This window comes from Callospermophilus lateralis, chromosome 1 (genome assembly GCF_048772815.1).
Source record: "Callospermophilus lateralis isolate mCalLat2 chromosome 1, mCalLat2.hap1, whole genome shotgun sequence".
Classification (NCBI taxonomy): domain Eukaryota; kingdom Metazoa; phylum Chordata; class Mammalia; order Rodentia; family Sciuridae; genus Callospermophilus; species Callospermophilus lateralis.
The window spans coordinates 138,144,393-138,160,257 of record NC_135305.1 but is presented as its reverse complement, the minus strand read 5'-3'; the positions used below and the strand labels follow the sequence as shown (position 1 = coordinate 138,160,257).

General features: G+C 41.0%; 1 protein-coding gene across 4 annotated transcripts in view; it reads right to left on the bottom strand.

Annotated features, from left to right (window-relative positions):
* Positions 1-15,649, bottom strand: part of Cltcl1 (clathrin heavy chain like 1) — a 118,816-nt gene extending 103,167 nt beyond the window's left edge. For all 4 annotated transcript variants that reach the window (XM_076859710.1, XM_076859866.1, XM_076859788.1 and 1 more), the window contains exon 1: positions 15,555-15,649. In XM_076859710.1, coding sequence (XP_076715825.1) covers positions 15,555-15,596 — 42 coding nt within the window. In that variant the 5' untranslated portion in view covers positions 15,597-15,649. The remainder of the gene's footprint in view (positions 1-15,554) is intronic.
* Between the last annotated feature and the right edge of the window lie 216 nt (positions 15,650-15,865).

Sequence of the window (15,865 nt, the reverse complement as noted above, 5' to 3'; positions counted from 1 at the left end):
GCTAGGTAGGCAGAACCCTGACTACCGACAGAACAGGCCCAGAGGCCGGCCAGACACATCGCCCCGCCCCAGTTGGGGGAGGGGCAGAGCCGCCGGGCGCCTGCAAGTTACACAGACCTGCGACTCACCAACAGATCAGGCCCAGCAACCGCGGAGCGGCAGAGCCACCCCCGGGCCTGCAAGGTAGGCGCACTTGCCACACACCAGCAGGTCAGGCCCAACAAACTGCGGAGGGGCACAGCTGCCCCACGAGCCTGCTAGGTAGGCAGTACCCTGACCACCAACAGAACAGGCTCAGAGGACGGCCAGACACATCACCCCGTCCCAGTTGGGGGAGGGGCAGAGCCGCCAGGCGCCTGCAAGGTAGGCAAACCTGCGTCTCACCAGCATATCAGGCCCAGCAACCCGCGGAGCGGCAGAGCCACCCCCGGGCCTGCAAGGTAGGCGCACTTGCCACCCACCGGCAGGTTAGGCCCAGCAACTCTCGGAGGGACACAGCTGCTCCACGCACGTGCAAGGTAGGCGGAACCGTGACCACTGACAAAACAGGCCCAGTGGCCCGCCAGATACATCGCCCCGGTTGGGGGAGGGGCAGAGCCGCTACCAGCGCCTTTTAGGTAGACAGACCTGCAACCGACAGACAGAACAGGCCTAGTGGCCAGCGGAGGGGCAAAGCCGCTGCTCACGCCTGCAAGGTAGGCGAACCTGTGACCACCGAAAGAACAGGCCCATCGAAAGTACAGGCACAGCGGCCTCCCGGCGTGGTAGGCACATTGCCTCAATTGGAGGAGGGGCAGAACCACCGCCAAAGCCTGCGAGGGAGACTTTGCAGCTATACAAGAGCAATATAAATATATAGGGGGAAAAATCAATAACACAACAGTTTCACCAAGCAGAAAGAAACGCGATCAATATGAAAAGACAAGGAAAGAAAGGACCACAAGCAATGCAGGTCAACTCAACTTTAGAAGAGGTAATATCTGTAGCAGATGGAATGTCAGACAAAGAATTCAGGATATACATGCTTCAGATGATCTGGAGTCTCAAGGAAGACATTAGACAGCAAAATCAGACAATGAAAGACCACTTCGACCACTTTGACAATAAATTACATAAGCAAATCCAAGAAGCAAAAGATCAATTATACAGGGAGATAGAGGTTATAAAAAACAAACAAACAGAAATCCTGGAAATGCAGGAAACAATAAACCAACTTAAAAACTCAATTGAGAATACTACCAGCAGAGTAGAACACTTAGAAGATAGAACATCAGACAATGAAGACAAAGTATTTCAACTGGAGAAGAACATAGACAGCTCAGCAAAGCTGTTAAGAAACCATGAGCAGAACATTCAAGAAATATGGGATAACATAAAGAGACCAAACTTAAGAGTCATTGGGATACAGGAAGGTACTGAGGTCCAAACCAAAGGAATGAGCAATCTATTCAACGAAATAATACGAGAAAACTTCCCAGACTTGAAGAATGAGACAGAATCCCAAATCCTAGAAGCCTACAGGACGCCGAATGTGCAAAATCATAAGAGATCCACACCTAGACAGATTATAATGAAGATGCCCAACATACAGAATAAGGAGAGAATTTTAAAAGCTACAAGAGAAAGGAAGCAGATTACATTTAGGGGTAAACCAATCAGGATAACAGCTGATCTTTCAACACAGACTCTCAAAGCTAGAAGATCCTGGAATAACATATTTCAAACACTGAAAGAAAATGGGTTCCAACCAAGAATCGTGTATCCCGCGAAATTAAGCTTCAGGATGGAAGATGAAATTAAAACCTTCCATGATAAACAAAAGTTAAAAGAATTTGCAGCTAGAAAACCATCTCTTCAAAACATCCTCGGCAAAATATTACAGGAAGAGGAAATGGAAAATATCAATGAAATCCAACAGCGGGAGGTAGTACAGTAAAGGGGGGGGAATAATCAAAGAGGAAAACAAACCATGTTTAGTAACATAAATAAACAAATATGGCTGGAAGAACAACCCATATCTCAATAATAACCCTAAATGTTAATGGCTTAAACTCACCAATTAAGAGACACAGGCTAGTAGAATGGATCACAAAACAAGACCCAACAATATGCTGCCTTCAGGAGACGCATTTGATAGGAAAAGACATACATAGACTGAAGGTGAAAGGTTGGGAAAAATCATATCACTCATATGGACTTCGGAAACAAGCAGGAGTGTCCATACTCATATCAAATAAAATAGATTTCAAGCCAAAGTTAATCAAAAGGGATGAAGAGGGACACTACATACTTCTCAAGGGAACCATACACCAACAAGACATAACAATCATAAATATATATGCCCCAAATAATGGTGCAGCTATGTTCATCAAACAAACTCTTCTCAAGTTCAAGAGTCTAATAGACCACCATACAATAATCATGGGAGACTTCAACACACCTCTCTCACCACTGGACAGATCTTCCAAACAAAAGTTGAATAAGGAAACTATAGAGCTCAATAACACAATTAATAACCTAGACTTAATTGACATATATAGAATATACCACCCAACATCAAGCAGTTACACTTTTTTCTCAGCAGCACATGGATCCTTCTCAAAAATAGATCATATATTATGTCACAGGGCAACTCTTAGACAATATAAAGGAGTAGAGATAATACCATGCATCTTATCTGACCATAATGGAATGAAATTGAAAATTAACGATAAAAGAAGTAAGGAAAAATCATGCATCACTTGGAGAATGAACAATAGGTTACTGAATGATCAATGGGTTATAGAAGACATCAAGGAGGAAATTAAAAAATTCTTAGAGATAAATGAAAACACAGACACAACATATCGGAATCTATGGGACACATTGAAAGCAGTTCTAAGAGGAAAATTTATTGCTTGGAGTTCATTCCTTAGAAAAAGAAAAAACCAACAAATAAATGATCTAATACTTCAACTCAAAATCCTAGAAAAAGAAGAGCAAAACAACAGCAAAAGAAGTAGAAGACAAGAAATAATTAAAATCAGAGCTGAAATTAATGAAATCGAAACGAAAGAAACAATTGAAAAAATTGACAAAACTAAAAGTTGGTTCTTTGAAAAAATAAATAAAATCGACAGACCCTTAGCCACGCTAACGAAGAGAAGAAGAGAGAGAACTCAAATTACCAGCATACGGGATGAAAAAGGCAATATCACAACAGACACTTCAGAAATACAGAAGATTATCAGAAACTATTTCGAATCCTTATACTCCAATAAAATAGAAGATAGTGAAGGCATTGATAAATTTCTTAAGTCATATGATTTGCCCAGATTGAGTCAGGAGGATATTGACAACCTAAACAGACCAATATCAATTGAGGAAATAGAAGATACCATCAAAAGACTACCAACTAAGAAAAGCCCAGGACCGGATGGGTATACAGCAGAGTTTTACAAAACCTTTAAAGAGGAACTAATACCAATACTTTTCAAGCTATTTCAGGAAATAGAAAAAGAGGGAGAACTTCCAAATTCATTCTATGAGGCCAACATCACCCTGATTCCTAAACCAGACAAAGACACTTCAAAGAAAGAAAACTACAGACCAATATCTCTAATGAACCTAGATGCAAAAATCCTCAATAAACTTCTGGCGAACCGGATACAAAAACATATCAAAAAAATTGTGCACCATGATCAGGTAGGATTTATCCCTGGGATGCAAGGCTGGTTCAATATACGGAAATCAATAAATGTTATTCACCACATCAATAGGCTTAAAAATAAGAACCATATGATCATCTCGATAGATGCGGAAAAAGCATTCGACAAAGTACAGCATCCCTTTATGTTCAAAACTCTAGAAAAAATAGGGATAACAGGAACATACCTCAATATTGTAAAAGCAATCTATGCCAAGCCTCAGGCTAGCATCATTCTGAATGGAGAAAAACTGAAGGCATTCCCTCTAAAATCTGGAACAAGACAGGGATGCCCTCTCTCACCACTTCTGTTCAACATAGTTCTCGAATCACTGGCCAGAGCAATTAGACAGACGAAAGAAATTAAAGGCATAAAAATAGGAAAAGAAGAACTCAAATTATCACTATTTGCAGATGACATGATTCTATACCTAGCAGACCCAAAAGGGTCTACAAAGAAACTATTAGAGCTAATAAATGAATTCAGCAAAGTGGCAGGCTATAAAATAAACACGCATAAATCAAAGGCATTCCTGTATATCAGCGACAAATCCTCTGAAATGGAAATGAGGACAACCACCCCATTCACAATATCCTCAAAAAAAATAAAATACTTGGGAATCAACCTAACAAAAGAGGTGAAAGACTTATACAATGAAAACTACAGAACCCTAAAGAGAGAAATAGAAGAAGATCTTAGAAGATGGAAAAATATACCCTGTTCATGGATAGGTAGAAGTAACATCATCAAAATGGTGATATTACCAAAAGTTCTCTATAGGTTTAATGCAATGCCAATCAAAATCCCAACGGCATTTCTTGTAGAAATAGAGAAAGCAATCATGAAATTCATATGGAAAAATAAAAGACCCAGAATAGCAAAAACAATGCTAAGCAGGAAGTGTGAATCAGGCGGTATAGCTATACCAGACTTCAAACTATACTACAGAGCAATAGTAACAAAAACAGCATGGTACTGGTACCAAAACAGGCGGGTGGACCAATGGTACAGAATAGAGGACACAGAAACCAATCCACAAAACTACAACTATCTTATATTCGATAAAGGGGCTAAAAGCATGCAATGGAAGAAGGATAGCATCTTCAACAAATGGTGTTGGGAAAACTGGAAATCCATTTGCAACAAAATGAAACTGAATCCCTTTCTCTCGCCATGCACAAAAGTTAACTCAAAGTGGATCAAGGAACTTGATATCAAATCAGAGACATGGCGTCTGATAGAAGAAAAAGTTGGCTATGATCTACATACTGTGGGGTCGGGCTCCAAATTCCTCAATAGGACACCCATAGCACAACAGTTAATAACTAGAATCAACAAATGGGACTTACTCAAACTAAAAAGTTTTTTCTCAGCAAAAGAAACAATAAGAGAGGTAAATAGGGAGCCTACGTCCTGGGAACAAATCTTTACTCCTCACACTTCAGACAGAGCCCTAATATCCAGAATATACAAAGAACTAAAAAAATTAGACAATGAGATAACGAATAACCCAATCAACAAATGGGCCAAGGACCTGAACAGAAATTTCTCAGAGGAGGACATACAATCAATCAACAAGTATATGAAAAAATGCTCACCATCTCTAGCAGTCAGAGAAATGCAAATCAAAACCACCCTAAGATACCATCTCACTCCAGTAAGATTGGCAGCCATTAGGAAGTCAAACAACAACAAGTGCTGGCGAGGATGTGGGGAAAAGGGTACTCTTGTACATTGCTGGTGGGACTGCAAATTGGTGTGGCCAATTTGGAAAGCAGTATGGAGATTTCTTGGAAAGCTCGGAATGGAACCACCATTTGATCCAGCTATTCCCCTACTCGGTCTATTCCCTAAAGACCTAAAAAGAGCACACTATAGGGACACTGCTACATCCATGTTCATAGCAGCACAATTCACAATAGCAAGACTGTGGAACCAACCTAGATGCCCTTCAATAGACGAATGGATAAAAAAAATGTGGCATTTATACACAATGGAGTATTACTCTGCATTAAGAAATGACAAAATCATAGAATTTGGAGGGAAATGGATGGCATTAGAGCAGATTATGCTAAGTGAAGCTAGCCAATCCCTTAAAAACAAATGCCAAATGTCTTCTTTGATATAAGGAGAGTAGCTAAGAACAGAGTAGGGACAAAGAGCATGAGAAGAAGATTAACATTAAACAGGGATGAGAGGTGGGAGGGAAAGGGAGAGAGAAGGGAAATTGCATGTAAATGGAAGGAGACCCTCAGGGGTATACAAAATTACATACAAGAGGAAGTGAGGGGAAAGGAGGAAAAATATAAGGGGGAGAAATGAATTACAGTAGAGGGGGTAGAGAGAGAAGAGGGGAGGGGAGGGGGGAGGGGGGATAGTAGAGGATAGGAAAGGCAGCAGAATACAACAGACACCAGAATGGCAATATGTAAATCAATGGTTGTGCAACTGATGTGATTCTGCAATCTGTATATGGGGTAAAAATGGGAGCGCATATCCCACTTGAATCAAAGTGTGAAATATGATATATCAAGAACTATGTAATGTTTTGAACAACCTACAATAAAAATTAATTAAAAAAAAATCGTTAAGACAGGTGAAGCTGGGAGTTCACTGATATAGCACTTGCCTAGCATGTGCAAGGCCCCAAGTTTAATCTACAGCACTGTAAAAAAAAATGGTTAAGATAGTAAGTTTTATATGTACTTTATCACAATAAAAGAAAGTGGAAAAAATAATCAAGAGTTCTCTTTTGGAGATATAGCCTCAATTAAGTAAGAATGAAATATGAGATCTGTTAATACCCTTGTTAATACCCTTGGTAGTGAGAAGGCACATAACTGAAACAGGTATTAGTAAGCAACTATTATCTTTTCAACCAATTCAAGTTTTTCCAGGATATAGAAGAACAGGAATGAAAGCTCTTTGGACAGAGCTGCACACTCAAGTGGGTCTAGGTTTTCTGTTACCATTTCATTCTCAGTTTAGGGATGTACATTGGTTTAATATTGTGACATCCTGATCACTGCAAATATAACTGAGAATTTTTAATCCTGAAGAATTTGTATTCAATATGTTAGGTATAGTAGGTTCTAAAACATTAGTAGTTATTTTCCTTATCCAAGAGAATATATGCATGTTTATACCAAATATCACTGATACTTCCCAGAGAAGTAATTGGCCAAAGTTGAGGGTTTCTGTTTGTTCAGTTTTGTTTTTTTCCAGTACTGGGGATCAAACTCAAGGCCTCACACATACTAGGCAAGTACTCTGCCATAGAGCTGTATCTCCAGAACTTTTTATTTTCTATTTTAAGACAGGGTCTTGATAAGCTGCCCAGGTTGGTCTCAAACTTATAATCTTCTTGCTTCAGTCTCCCAAGTAGTTGAGATTACAGGTGTGAGGCACAGTACCCAGCTTCATTTTTTGAAAAAAAAATTTTTTCACTTTAACCAAGGATTTTGATCCCTAATATATAATCATTTGGGTAGGTAAACTGGCTACACATTTTAAATGATCCATATACATTGAATTAACCAAAGGTGGAAAAGTCAAAAATTTTTTTTCAGTACTGGTGATTGAACCTAGGGGTGCTTTACCCCTGAGCTACATCCCTAGCCCTTTTCATTTTTGATTTGGAGACAGGGTTTCACTAAGTTACTGAGGCTGGCCTCAAATTTTTTTTTTTCAAAAAATATATTTATTTTTTAGTTATAGGTGGACACAATATCTTTATTTTATTCGTATATGGTGCTGGGGATCAAACCCAGTGCCTCATGCATGGTAGGTGAGTGCTCTACCTCTGAGCCACAGTCCCAACCCAGGCCTCAAACTTTTAATCCTCCTGCCTCAGATTCCTGAGTAGCTGGGACTACAGGCATGCACCACCAATCATGGCTTGATAAGTCACTAACAGTTCTCAAAACCTACAATTAAATCAGATGTGGTGTCCCAGGTTGGTCGGTCTCTTTCTCTCTCTCTCTCTCTCTCTCCTTCCTGGCTACCATGAGTTGAGCAGTTTTACTTTGGCATGCCCTTCTGCCATGATATACTGCCCCACCACAAGGCCAGAAACAACAGAGCCAGTCAACCATGGACTGGAACATCAGAAACCATAAGCTAAAATAAATCTTTACCTCTCTGAGTTGTTTTTCTTGGGTTTTTTATCAAAGAGACAAAAAGCTGTCTAATATACTTTCCCAGCTTCATTCACTGCTTTGTCCTGCCTAGCACACAGATGTTAAGTAATCAGTACAGAAGATTCTTTTCTAGGAGTCAGATTCAGTTCATATACAGTTTCTTATGTTTTTATTCCAAATTTACCAACCAACTTTTCCTAGCTTAAAAAGGAAGCTTACTCAGTCAATGAGGGCCTATGAAGAATAATGATACTCACGTATTTGCCAGAACTTACATTCTACAAGTAGGTTAGTTTAGGGATAGTTAAATAATGACATTTATATAGTATTTTAAGAAAGCCTCTCTCAAGTTACATCCCTACAAGTTTTCTGTATTTTAAAACTAATGCATAAGACTCTATATTTATACCTGTTAAATGTCAACCAGCTGGATTCTAGCCTGTCAAGATCTGTTTGGATTCTAATTTTGTCACTGAACTTTGCTGTCCCAGCTTTGTGACATCCTTCTTCAGCCAGCCAAAAGCGATGGTAATCTCTCTGGCACAGAGGCACCAGGAGGCCTTGAGCAGGAGAAACAGAAGAGAATGTGAGAGAAAAGACTGAAAGCTGCAGACTCAGTGAAGTATAGAGAAGAAACAATCAAGAAGAGCAGGGGCAGGCAAAGAAATACTTAAGAGGATGGGGTGACAGGGTTCCAAAAGTTATTGCCTGAGGAGTATATCAGTAAACAATTCTGTTGAACATATACTATGATGGGATGTAATCTTAAGGGAAGATCTTCACACTGCATTAAGTTATAAAATCAAAGGGCAGAAAAATAATATTTTTAATCATTTTTGGAAAGACACAGTGACTTCCTTAATAGGGACTTTCTCTGATGAGAGGAAGCCAGAGGTTAAACAAAAAACTTTATTTTCCATTTACAATTTCTACTTGGGGCTCTTAGTCCCATGTATGTGCATTACTTTAAAGCTTATTCTAAACTATGGCCCACTGCATAATCATAATGCTGAAATACCTGAGAAGTGAGAAGAACTTTTTTTTTTTCATACTGGGGATTGAACTCAGGGAGCACTCAACCATTGACCCACATCCCATTCCTACTTGGTATTTTTTATTTAGAGACAGGATCTCATTGAGTTGCTTAGCGCCTTGTGTGAGAAGAATTTTGACTAAGATTTTCCTAAGACTTAATAACTCTTTCAACTTAAAAACTCAAAATGTACTGGGAATCTCATGCAGTTTAGAGATCAAAACATTTGAACATATTCTATGGCGATAATTTATTTTCCCCAAAAGACCCCATTCAAGTTCATTAACTATTTGGTCACTCACAATGCCATGGTAATGGGCACCTTCATAAGGCTCGCCCTCCAGATACCCCAGCTGATGCAGGTGTCTATTCTTTGTTTGTAAATAACAAAGTCAGAGGGTAAATAACTGGCCAGTATGTATTTTCAATACCAGGAGCATCAGTCCATTTGTAGGCAAAATTTACCAACTTATACAATACCTTAAAAAAAGTTTTACATGGGTGTGCAAAAATTTTAGGACCCAATGAACCAACTACTGTCTTAGTATATAAACACCATTTCAAGAAATGAAGCTGGGTGCAGTGTTGCCCACCTGTAATCACTCCTAGCTACTTAGGAACCCGAGGCAGGAGGATCACAAGTTCAAGGCTAGCTGGGCAGGTTAGCAAGATCCTGTCTTAAAACAGAAAATTTTAAAAAACAAACAAAAAGTATGTGTGTGGGGGAAACTAGGGATGTAGCTGAGTGGCAGAGTGCCCATGGGTACGATCCCCAGTAAGGGGGAGGCAGAAATAACTACCTAATGGCAATGTAAACCAAATCAACTGGGCTTTGGGAGCTCCAGCCCATCTCTAAGAGATTCTGATTGAATAAGCACAGGTATTTTTTGTGTGTGTGGGGGGGAGGGTACCAGGGATTGAACCCAGGAGGGTACCAGGCACTCATCCATTGAGCCACATTCTCAGCCCCTCTTCTTTTACTAAATTATTTATTTATTCTAATTTGTTATACATAATGGCAAAATGCAATTCATTTCATATTACACATACAGAGCACAATTTTTCAAGACACTGACTGTACACAAAGTATTTTCACATCATTCATGTCTTCATACGTGTACTTAGGGTAATGATGTCTAACTCATTCCACCATCATTCTTACCCTTTTGCTTCCTCCTTTCCCCTCTCTCCCCTTTGCCCCATCTAAAGTTCCTCCATTCCTCCATTCCTCCCCGCTCCCTCCCACCCCGCCCATTGTCATTAAAGTCAGCATCCTCATATCAAAGAAAACATTAGTCTTTGTTGTTTTTTTTTTTTTTGAGATTGGCTTGCTTCACTTAGCATTATATTCTCCAACTTCATCCATTTACCTTCAAATGCCATGATTTTATTCTCTTTTAATGCTGAGTAATATTCCATTGTGTGTGTGTATGTGTGTGTGTGTGTGTGTGTGTATACACACACACACCAAAGTTTCCCTATCCATTCATCTACTGAAGGCTCAGCCCTTTTTTTGTATTTTATTTAGAGACGGGGTCTCACTGAGTTGCTTAGCGCCTCCCCATTGCTGAGGCTGCTTTGAACTGGCAATCCTCCTGTCTCAGCCTCCTAGCCACTGGGATTACAGGCGTGAGCCACTGCACCCAGCATCATAAGTAGTTTTAAAGCTCCTGAGCATTCTCACATTCTTTCCGGGAGAGCAGCATAGGTTAAGACCTGTGGTCATCATTCTCCCACAACTTACATAGTTCACTACATTACACCTTTTTAGAACATCACTGTAGTACATAGGGATAAACTACATAATTTTTTTTTCCCAGTGCTAGAGATCAAACCCAGGGCCTTGCTTATGCTAGGCAAGTGCTGTACCACTGAGCTATGCCCCTAGCTCAAAACTTTGATGGAACACATTTTTGCTTTCTGTACATTGAGCTGTCCATTAACACAGGTTACAAACTTGACGCTGCTTTTCCCTCTGCCTCAGTACTAGGGATTAAACTCAGGGCCTCAAAATGCTAAGCAAATGCTCTACCACTGAGCTACATTTCCAGCTCTTTTAAATTTTTTATTTTAAAACAGGGTCTCACTAAATTTCCCAAGCTGGTATTGAACTTTTTCCTGCCTCAGCCTCCAGAGATTATAGGTATATGCCACTATGTCCAGCTGCAGGTGCTTTTTGATATAGCTGGGAGAAAACTATTTAGGGCTCATCATATAACTTCTATACCACCAAATCATTCAGTTATTCTTCTTCTGAATCAAGGTGTACAAGTTTTAAGCCCTTCAGCTCTTTTACATGCTCAAACATCACAAACAGAAACTAGCTTCCACATCAGATATTTGAATATAACAACATTCCAAATCATATATTTGAATATAAAACAAAAGTTTAAGTAGCACCTCCCAGGCCTCACAATTTAGTAGGGGAAATAAACAACTACAATACCATGGGATTAGAGCTATTATAAAAGAAGCCCTAAAGGTGCTGGGCACAGAAGAAGGACTCCTAACCCTGACAAGTCAGAGACAGAAACTGAAGAGTGACTTTTAAGCAGACACTTCTGGAAGGTTTAGTAGAAATAAGCTGGGTAATGAGAGGGTGAGGGGAAGAATGTGTTCTGGAAGGGACACAAAGGGAACAGCAATAGAGGTAAGCAGGTGATGGATCTGGACTCGGCAGAGCTTGAAAGGCTCAAATTAAAATGAGTCTGGCATTTTCATCCCAGAGGCAATGAACAACCCTCCCTGAAGAACTTTAGGTAGATTCTCTGAGATTACTATGGCTATGTTCTAGGGAAAGGACCAAGGAAGGGAAGACCAGTGGGTGGACAAAGCTAGTACCACCACTAAGGTAATAAAGAATGGTACAGTCTAGAGTGGTTGCAGTCATGATGACAGTGGTAGAAATGATGCCCCCCCCACCTCCCCTCCCGCCAAAAAAAAAAAAAAAAAAAAAACAGGAGGAAGAGCCAATGGAATGGCATCTTAGCTTCCTGGCTGGAAACTGGAGAAGCTACTTGGCAAGAAAGGGGAGACCCATTTCTGAACATGATTTGAAGAACCTGTTGACCCTTTTCCACTTTTCCAGTAAGCACCAGCCATAAGGAAGAGCACAAGGACACAGTGCTTAAGTAAGAGTCAGATTCTATACAAAACTTTATATTTATTAAAACCTTCTCTATAAGAATTATACCTTTGACATGGGTTGGATATGGATTGAGTATGTTCCCTAAAGGTTCACATGTTGAGGCTCAGTCTCAGCATGGTGGGGTTTTAAGGGTTGGAAACTAGTGGGAGGTCTCTGGAGGCTGCCTTGGGAAGAGATTAAGATAGTTCTAATGGAACCCTGAGTTAGTTCCTGTGAGGTTATTAAAAAAGCAAACTTCATTCCTGCTTCCTGTCTTGCCATGTGATCTCCCCCTCTAATACAATCCCACTACTCTGATGCCATCTATCATCAGGTCCTTACCAGAGCCAAGCTGATGCCAGCACCACGTTCTGGAACCTCTAGAAACATGAGCTAAACAAATCTCTTTTCTCTATAAAATAGTTACCCAGTCTCAGGTATTTCATTACAGTAAGAGAAAAAGGACTAATACGACTGTTTACCCCTATTTTATAGACAAAAGGATGGAGGTACAAAATATGCACCCAAATTCACAGAGCCAGTGAGTACCTGTGTTTACTTATGGTATCTTCAGTATGGCCTTAGTTGGAGCTCTTAATGATAGCCTGCTATTAACTCTCATACAAACAGTCTGAGACTCATTAAAAACACATGGAGCTGAGTACAATGGTGCATGCTTGTAATCCCAGTGACTCAGGAAGCTAAGGCAGGAGGATCACAAGTTCAAAATCAGCCACAGCAACTTAGCTTGGTACTAAGCAACTTAGTAAAACTGTCTTAAAATAAAAAATAAAAAGGGCTGAGAATGTAGCTCAGTGGTAAAGTGCCCCTGAGTTCAATCCCCAGTGAGAAACTCTGAAGGGCCAGTCAAGTGCAGCTGGGAAGTTTTGGAAAATGTGTGTGATGCTGGGAGTTTGTTTTTTATGAGAGGCTGGTCAATGACAGCGTGTTTTTTAAGGCTCAAATTAAAAATGGTTCTCACATTTTTATAAGGTAAAGAAAGGGGAAGAACACTCAACAGAGACTGGATGTGACTCTGAAAATCTAACACATATATTATCTGGTCCTTTACAAAAACAATTTTGGAATCTCTTGTGGCCTTGGCAAGAACAGATTCAGGGAACCAGAATGGGGGTGGGGTACAAAAACCAGGCTGTCTGATATTTAGGAACATAAAAAAATAATGGAGAGAAAGGTGGTTCTTTCACAATGTCTGGCTGTGAGGAAAGAGCTTCAAGAGGTCAAGGGGGGAGAAGAGGTTTGCTTTTTATGAGCACTGCTAAACACAAAAAGGAAGAAGTCCCTGAAAGAGAATGGATGAAAACCCCAGAAAGGGAAGCTGCTACTGAGAAAGGTCCCTATTAAAGGGGAGGATATAGGATCCAGAACACAAATAAAACCTAGAACACCCTTCTGAGGTAATAAGAAGGCAGAAAAGGGTGTTAGTTTGAAGGCATGAAAGTGAACACATCCCAGTTTATGGCTTCTGCTTTCTCCAAGTTATCTGCTAGAAACAAGGCAGAACAGCAGGATCAGGAATTTAAGAAACAGGGCAGAATTTTCAAATGTCTGCAAGGGGGGCTGGGGATGTGGCTCAAGCGGTAGCGAGCTCGCCTGGCATGCCTGCGGCCCGGGTTCGATCCTCAGTACCACATACAAACAAAGATGTTGTGTCCGCCGAGAACTAAAAAATAAAAAATATTAAAATTCTCTCTCTTAAAAAAAAATTGTCTGCAAGGAAGGAAGTGTGCTGATAACAGAGAAACAGAATGCTGAGCAGCCTCAAACACCCACTTAAGGTTAGTAACCATAAACTACAGTTTCATTTATATGGCCTGAATGCCACAAGCCAGAGCATTTTCCAGATAATGAAACATATTCCCCGAAACATATTCCCCTTCAAGACATTATAAACTCTGATGGACACTTAAAACGCTTTATTGCTTCCATGGTTTTTGAATAGACAGCAGTTAAGCACAGGCTTTGGAGTTGGAGATCTTGTTTGGAATTCAACCTCTGTCACTTGCTAGCTGTTTAATCTTATCCAAGTTAATTACTCTCAGTATTCTATGGTTTAAATGTGATATCACTAACAGCTTCAAGTATTAATTTTTTTAATATCTTTGGTTTTAAAATTTATTTGTTTTTATGTGGTGCTGAGGATCAAACCCAAGGGCTCACACTCACTAGGTGAGTGCTCTACCGCTGAGCCACAACCCCAGCCCAGCTTCAGTTATTAAGAGGATTAAACAAGATATAAAAAAAAAAATGGTATATGAGTTGCAAGAGTTATGGTTTGGTAAACTGCAACTAAATTATACTCTATATCATTATTAGCAGCAGCAATAATTTACTATCTTACATTACTGGAACTGGTTCAGCCTAGTATTAAAATGGAGTCCATAGAGGAGATGGATGTTTAGGACACTTCCATCTCCATACAATCTCAGAGTATTACTAACCAAGTGACCAGCAGGACACTCTAGGTATCAAATTTCCAATGTGGAGAATGAGGGGATTGGAGTGATCATTATAAAACTCCCAAGACTTTTTTCATTTTGATATTGGGCTGACAGCACTATGTATTATGAAAACATGACCTGTGTGAAATCAACTACATTTGTCACTGTACAGCTTTGTAGTTAACAAAACTTGAGTCTGAATCTTGCTCTTAATAAATAAAGTGAGTTATTTAACATCTTTGCGTCTCTCTTATCTACAAAAGAATAAACAACACCAGCTTAAGAGATTCTAATGATTTGACTTAAACCACTCAGAATTAGAGCCTTTAGCTGAAACTCCCGCCCTACAAACTGTGAGAACTCTTTCCCTTTTACAGGAGCGATACAAGAGACAAGGGAGTGAAGTAATCTGAACTGTCCTCGGCTTTGTACCCTGTTCACACACTGGTGCCCGGTCCTTATTTTCCCCAAGCACAAATACATTAGGAGAACAAATTGGGACCTCATTAAAACGCCAAACTTTGGGAATATTACTATATTCAAAAAAGCATTCCATGCCTAATTTTTCTCTTGGTTCACACATTTTTGACTATTTTCCCCCAGGGAGCCACCCTAGGGACAAAGACAGCCAACAGATGTAACTCATGTAAAAGGGTAGCAAGACAAAGGAAGAAATTGGCGACTGAACACAAGATTTAAGAGATGAAGCTTGGAAAGGTACACGTGAAAGCTTTCTGTAAGGACCAAAATGGGGCTTCTCGGCAGATTTCCAGTTCCCACCCTAGGAGTTCTCAGCGGTCCAGGTATCCAGGACCCTGTCTAATCGCCCTTCGGGGTATCGGCTTTGGCGATAACGCCTGGAGCCGGTCCAGACGTGTGGCCTCCGCGATCGGAGTCCGGAGATGTCCACCAGAGAGCCGAGGTCTGAGATAGCAGGTCAAGTCCCCTGTCGGTCAGCGGTTCAGCGGGGTTGAGGGCGCGGGGCAGTGCCTGGGGTCCAGTCGTTGCGCGGGGAGGGGGGCGGAGCGCAGCTGACAGAATTGGGCATGCGACACTCTTCCCCCTCCCTGTGTCCGCCTGGCATTCGGCGCCCGAGCCCAACCTCACCTGGAAGTGCTCCTGGAAGCGGATAGGGAGAATCTGAGCCATGGTAGGCGCGGGGAGAGGCAGCCCAGGTTCCCCTCTCGCGGACTGACCAGGGGCAAGGACCACAGCTGCGCAGGCGCACTGTCCCGGGTCGCTTAGTACCGCGCCCCTCCACGCGAGAGCCCTGCGCGGGATCCCTCCGCTCGCTGTGAGGGTCCACGAAAATTACTCCGCGAGCAACCGGGATGCCAGCATTCTGTAGCCCCAGCGCGTCTTAGCTCGTCTGAGGTACCCCAGATCATATGCGTGGGAACGCGGATTGGTTTTGGGGC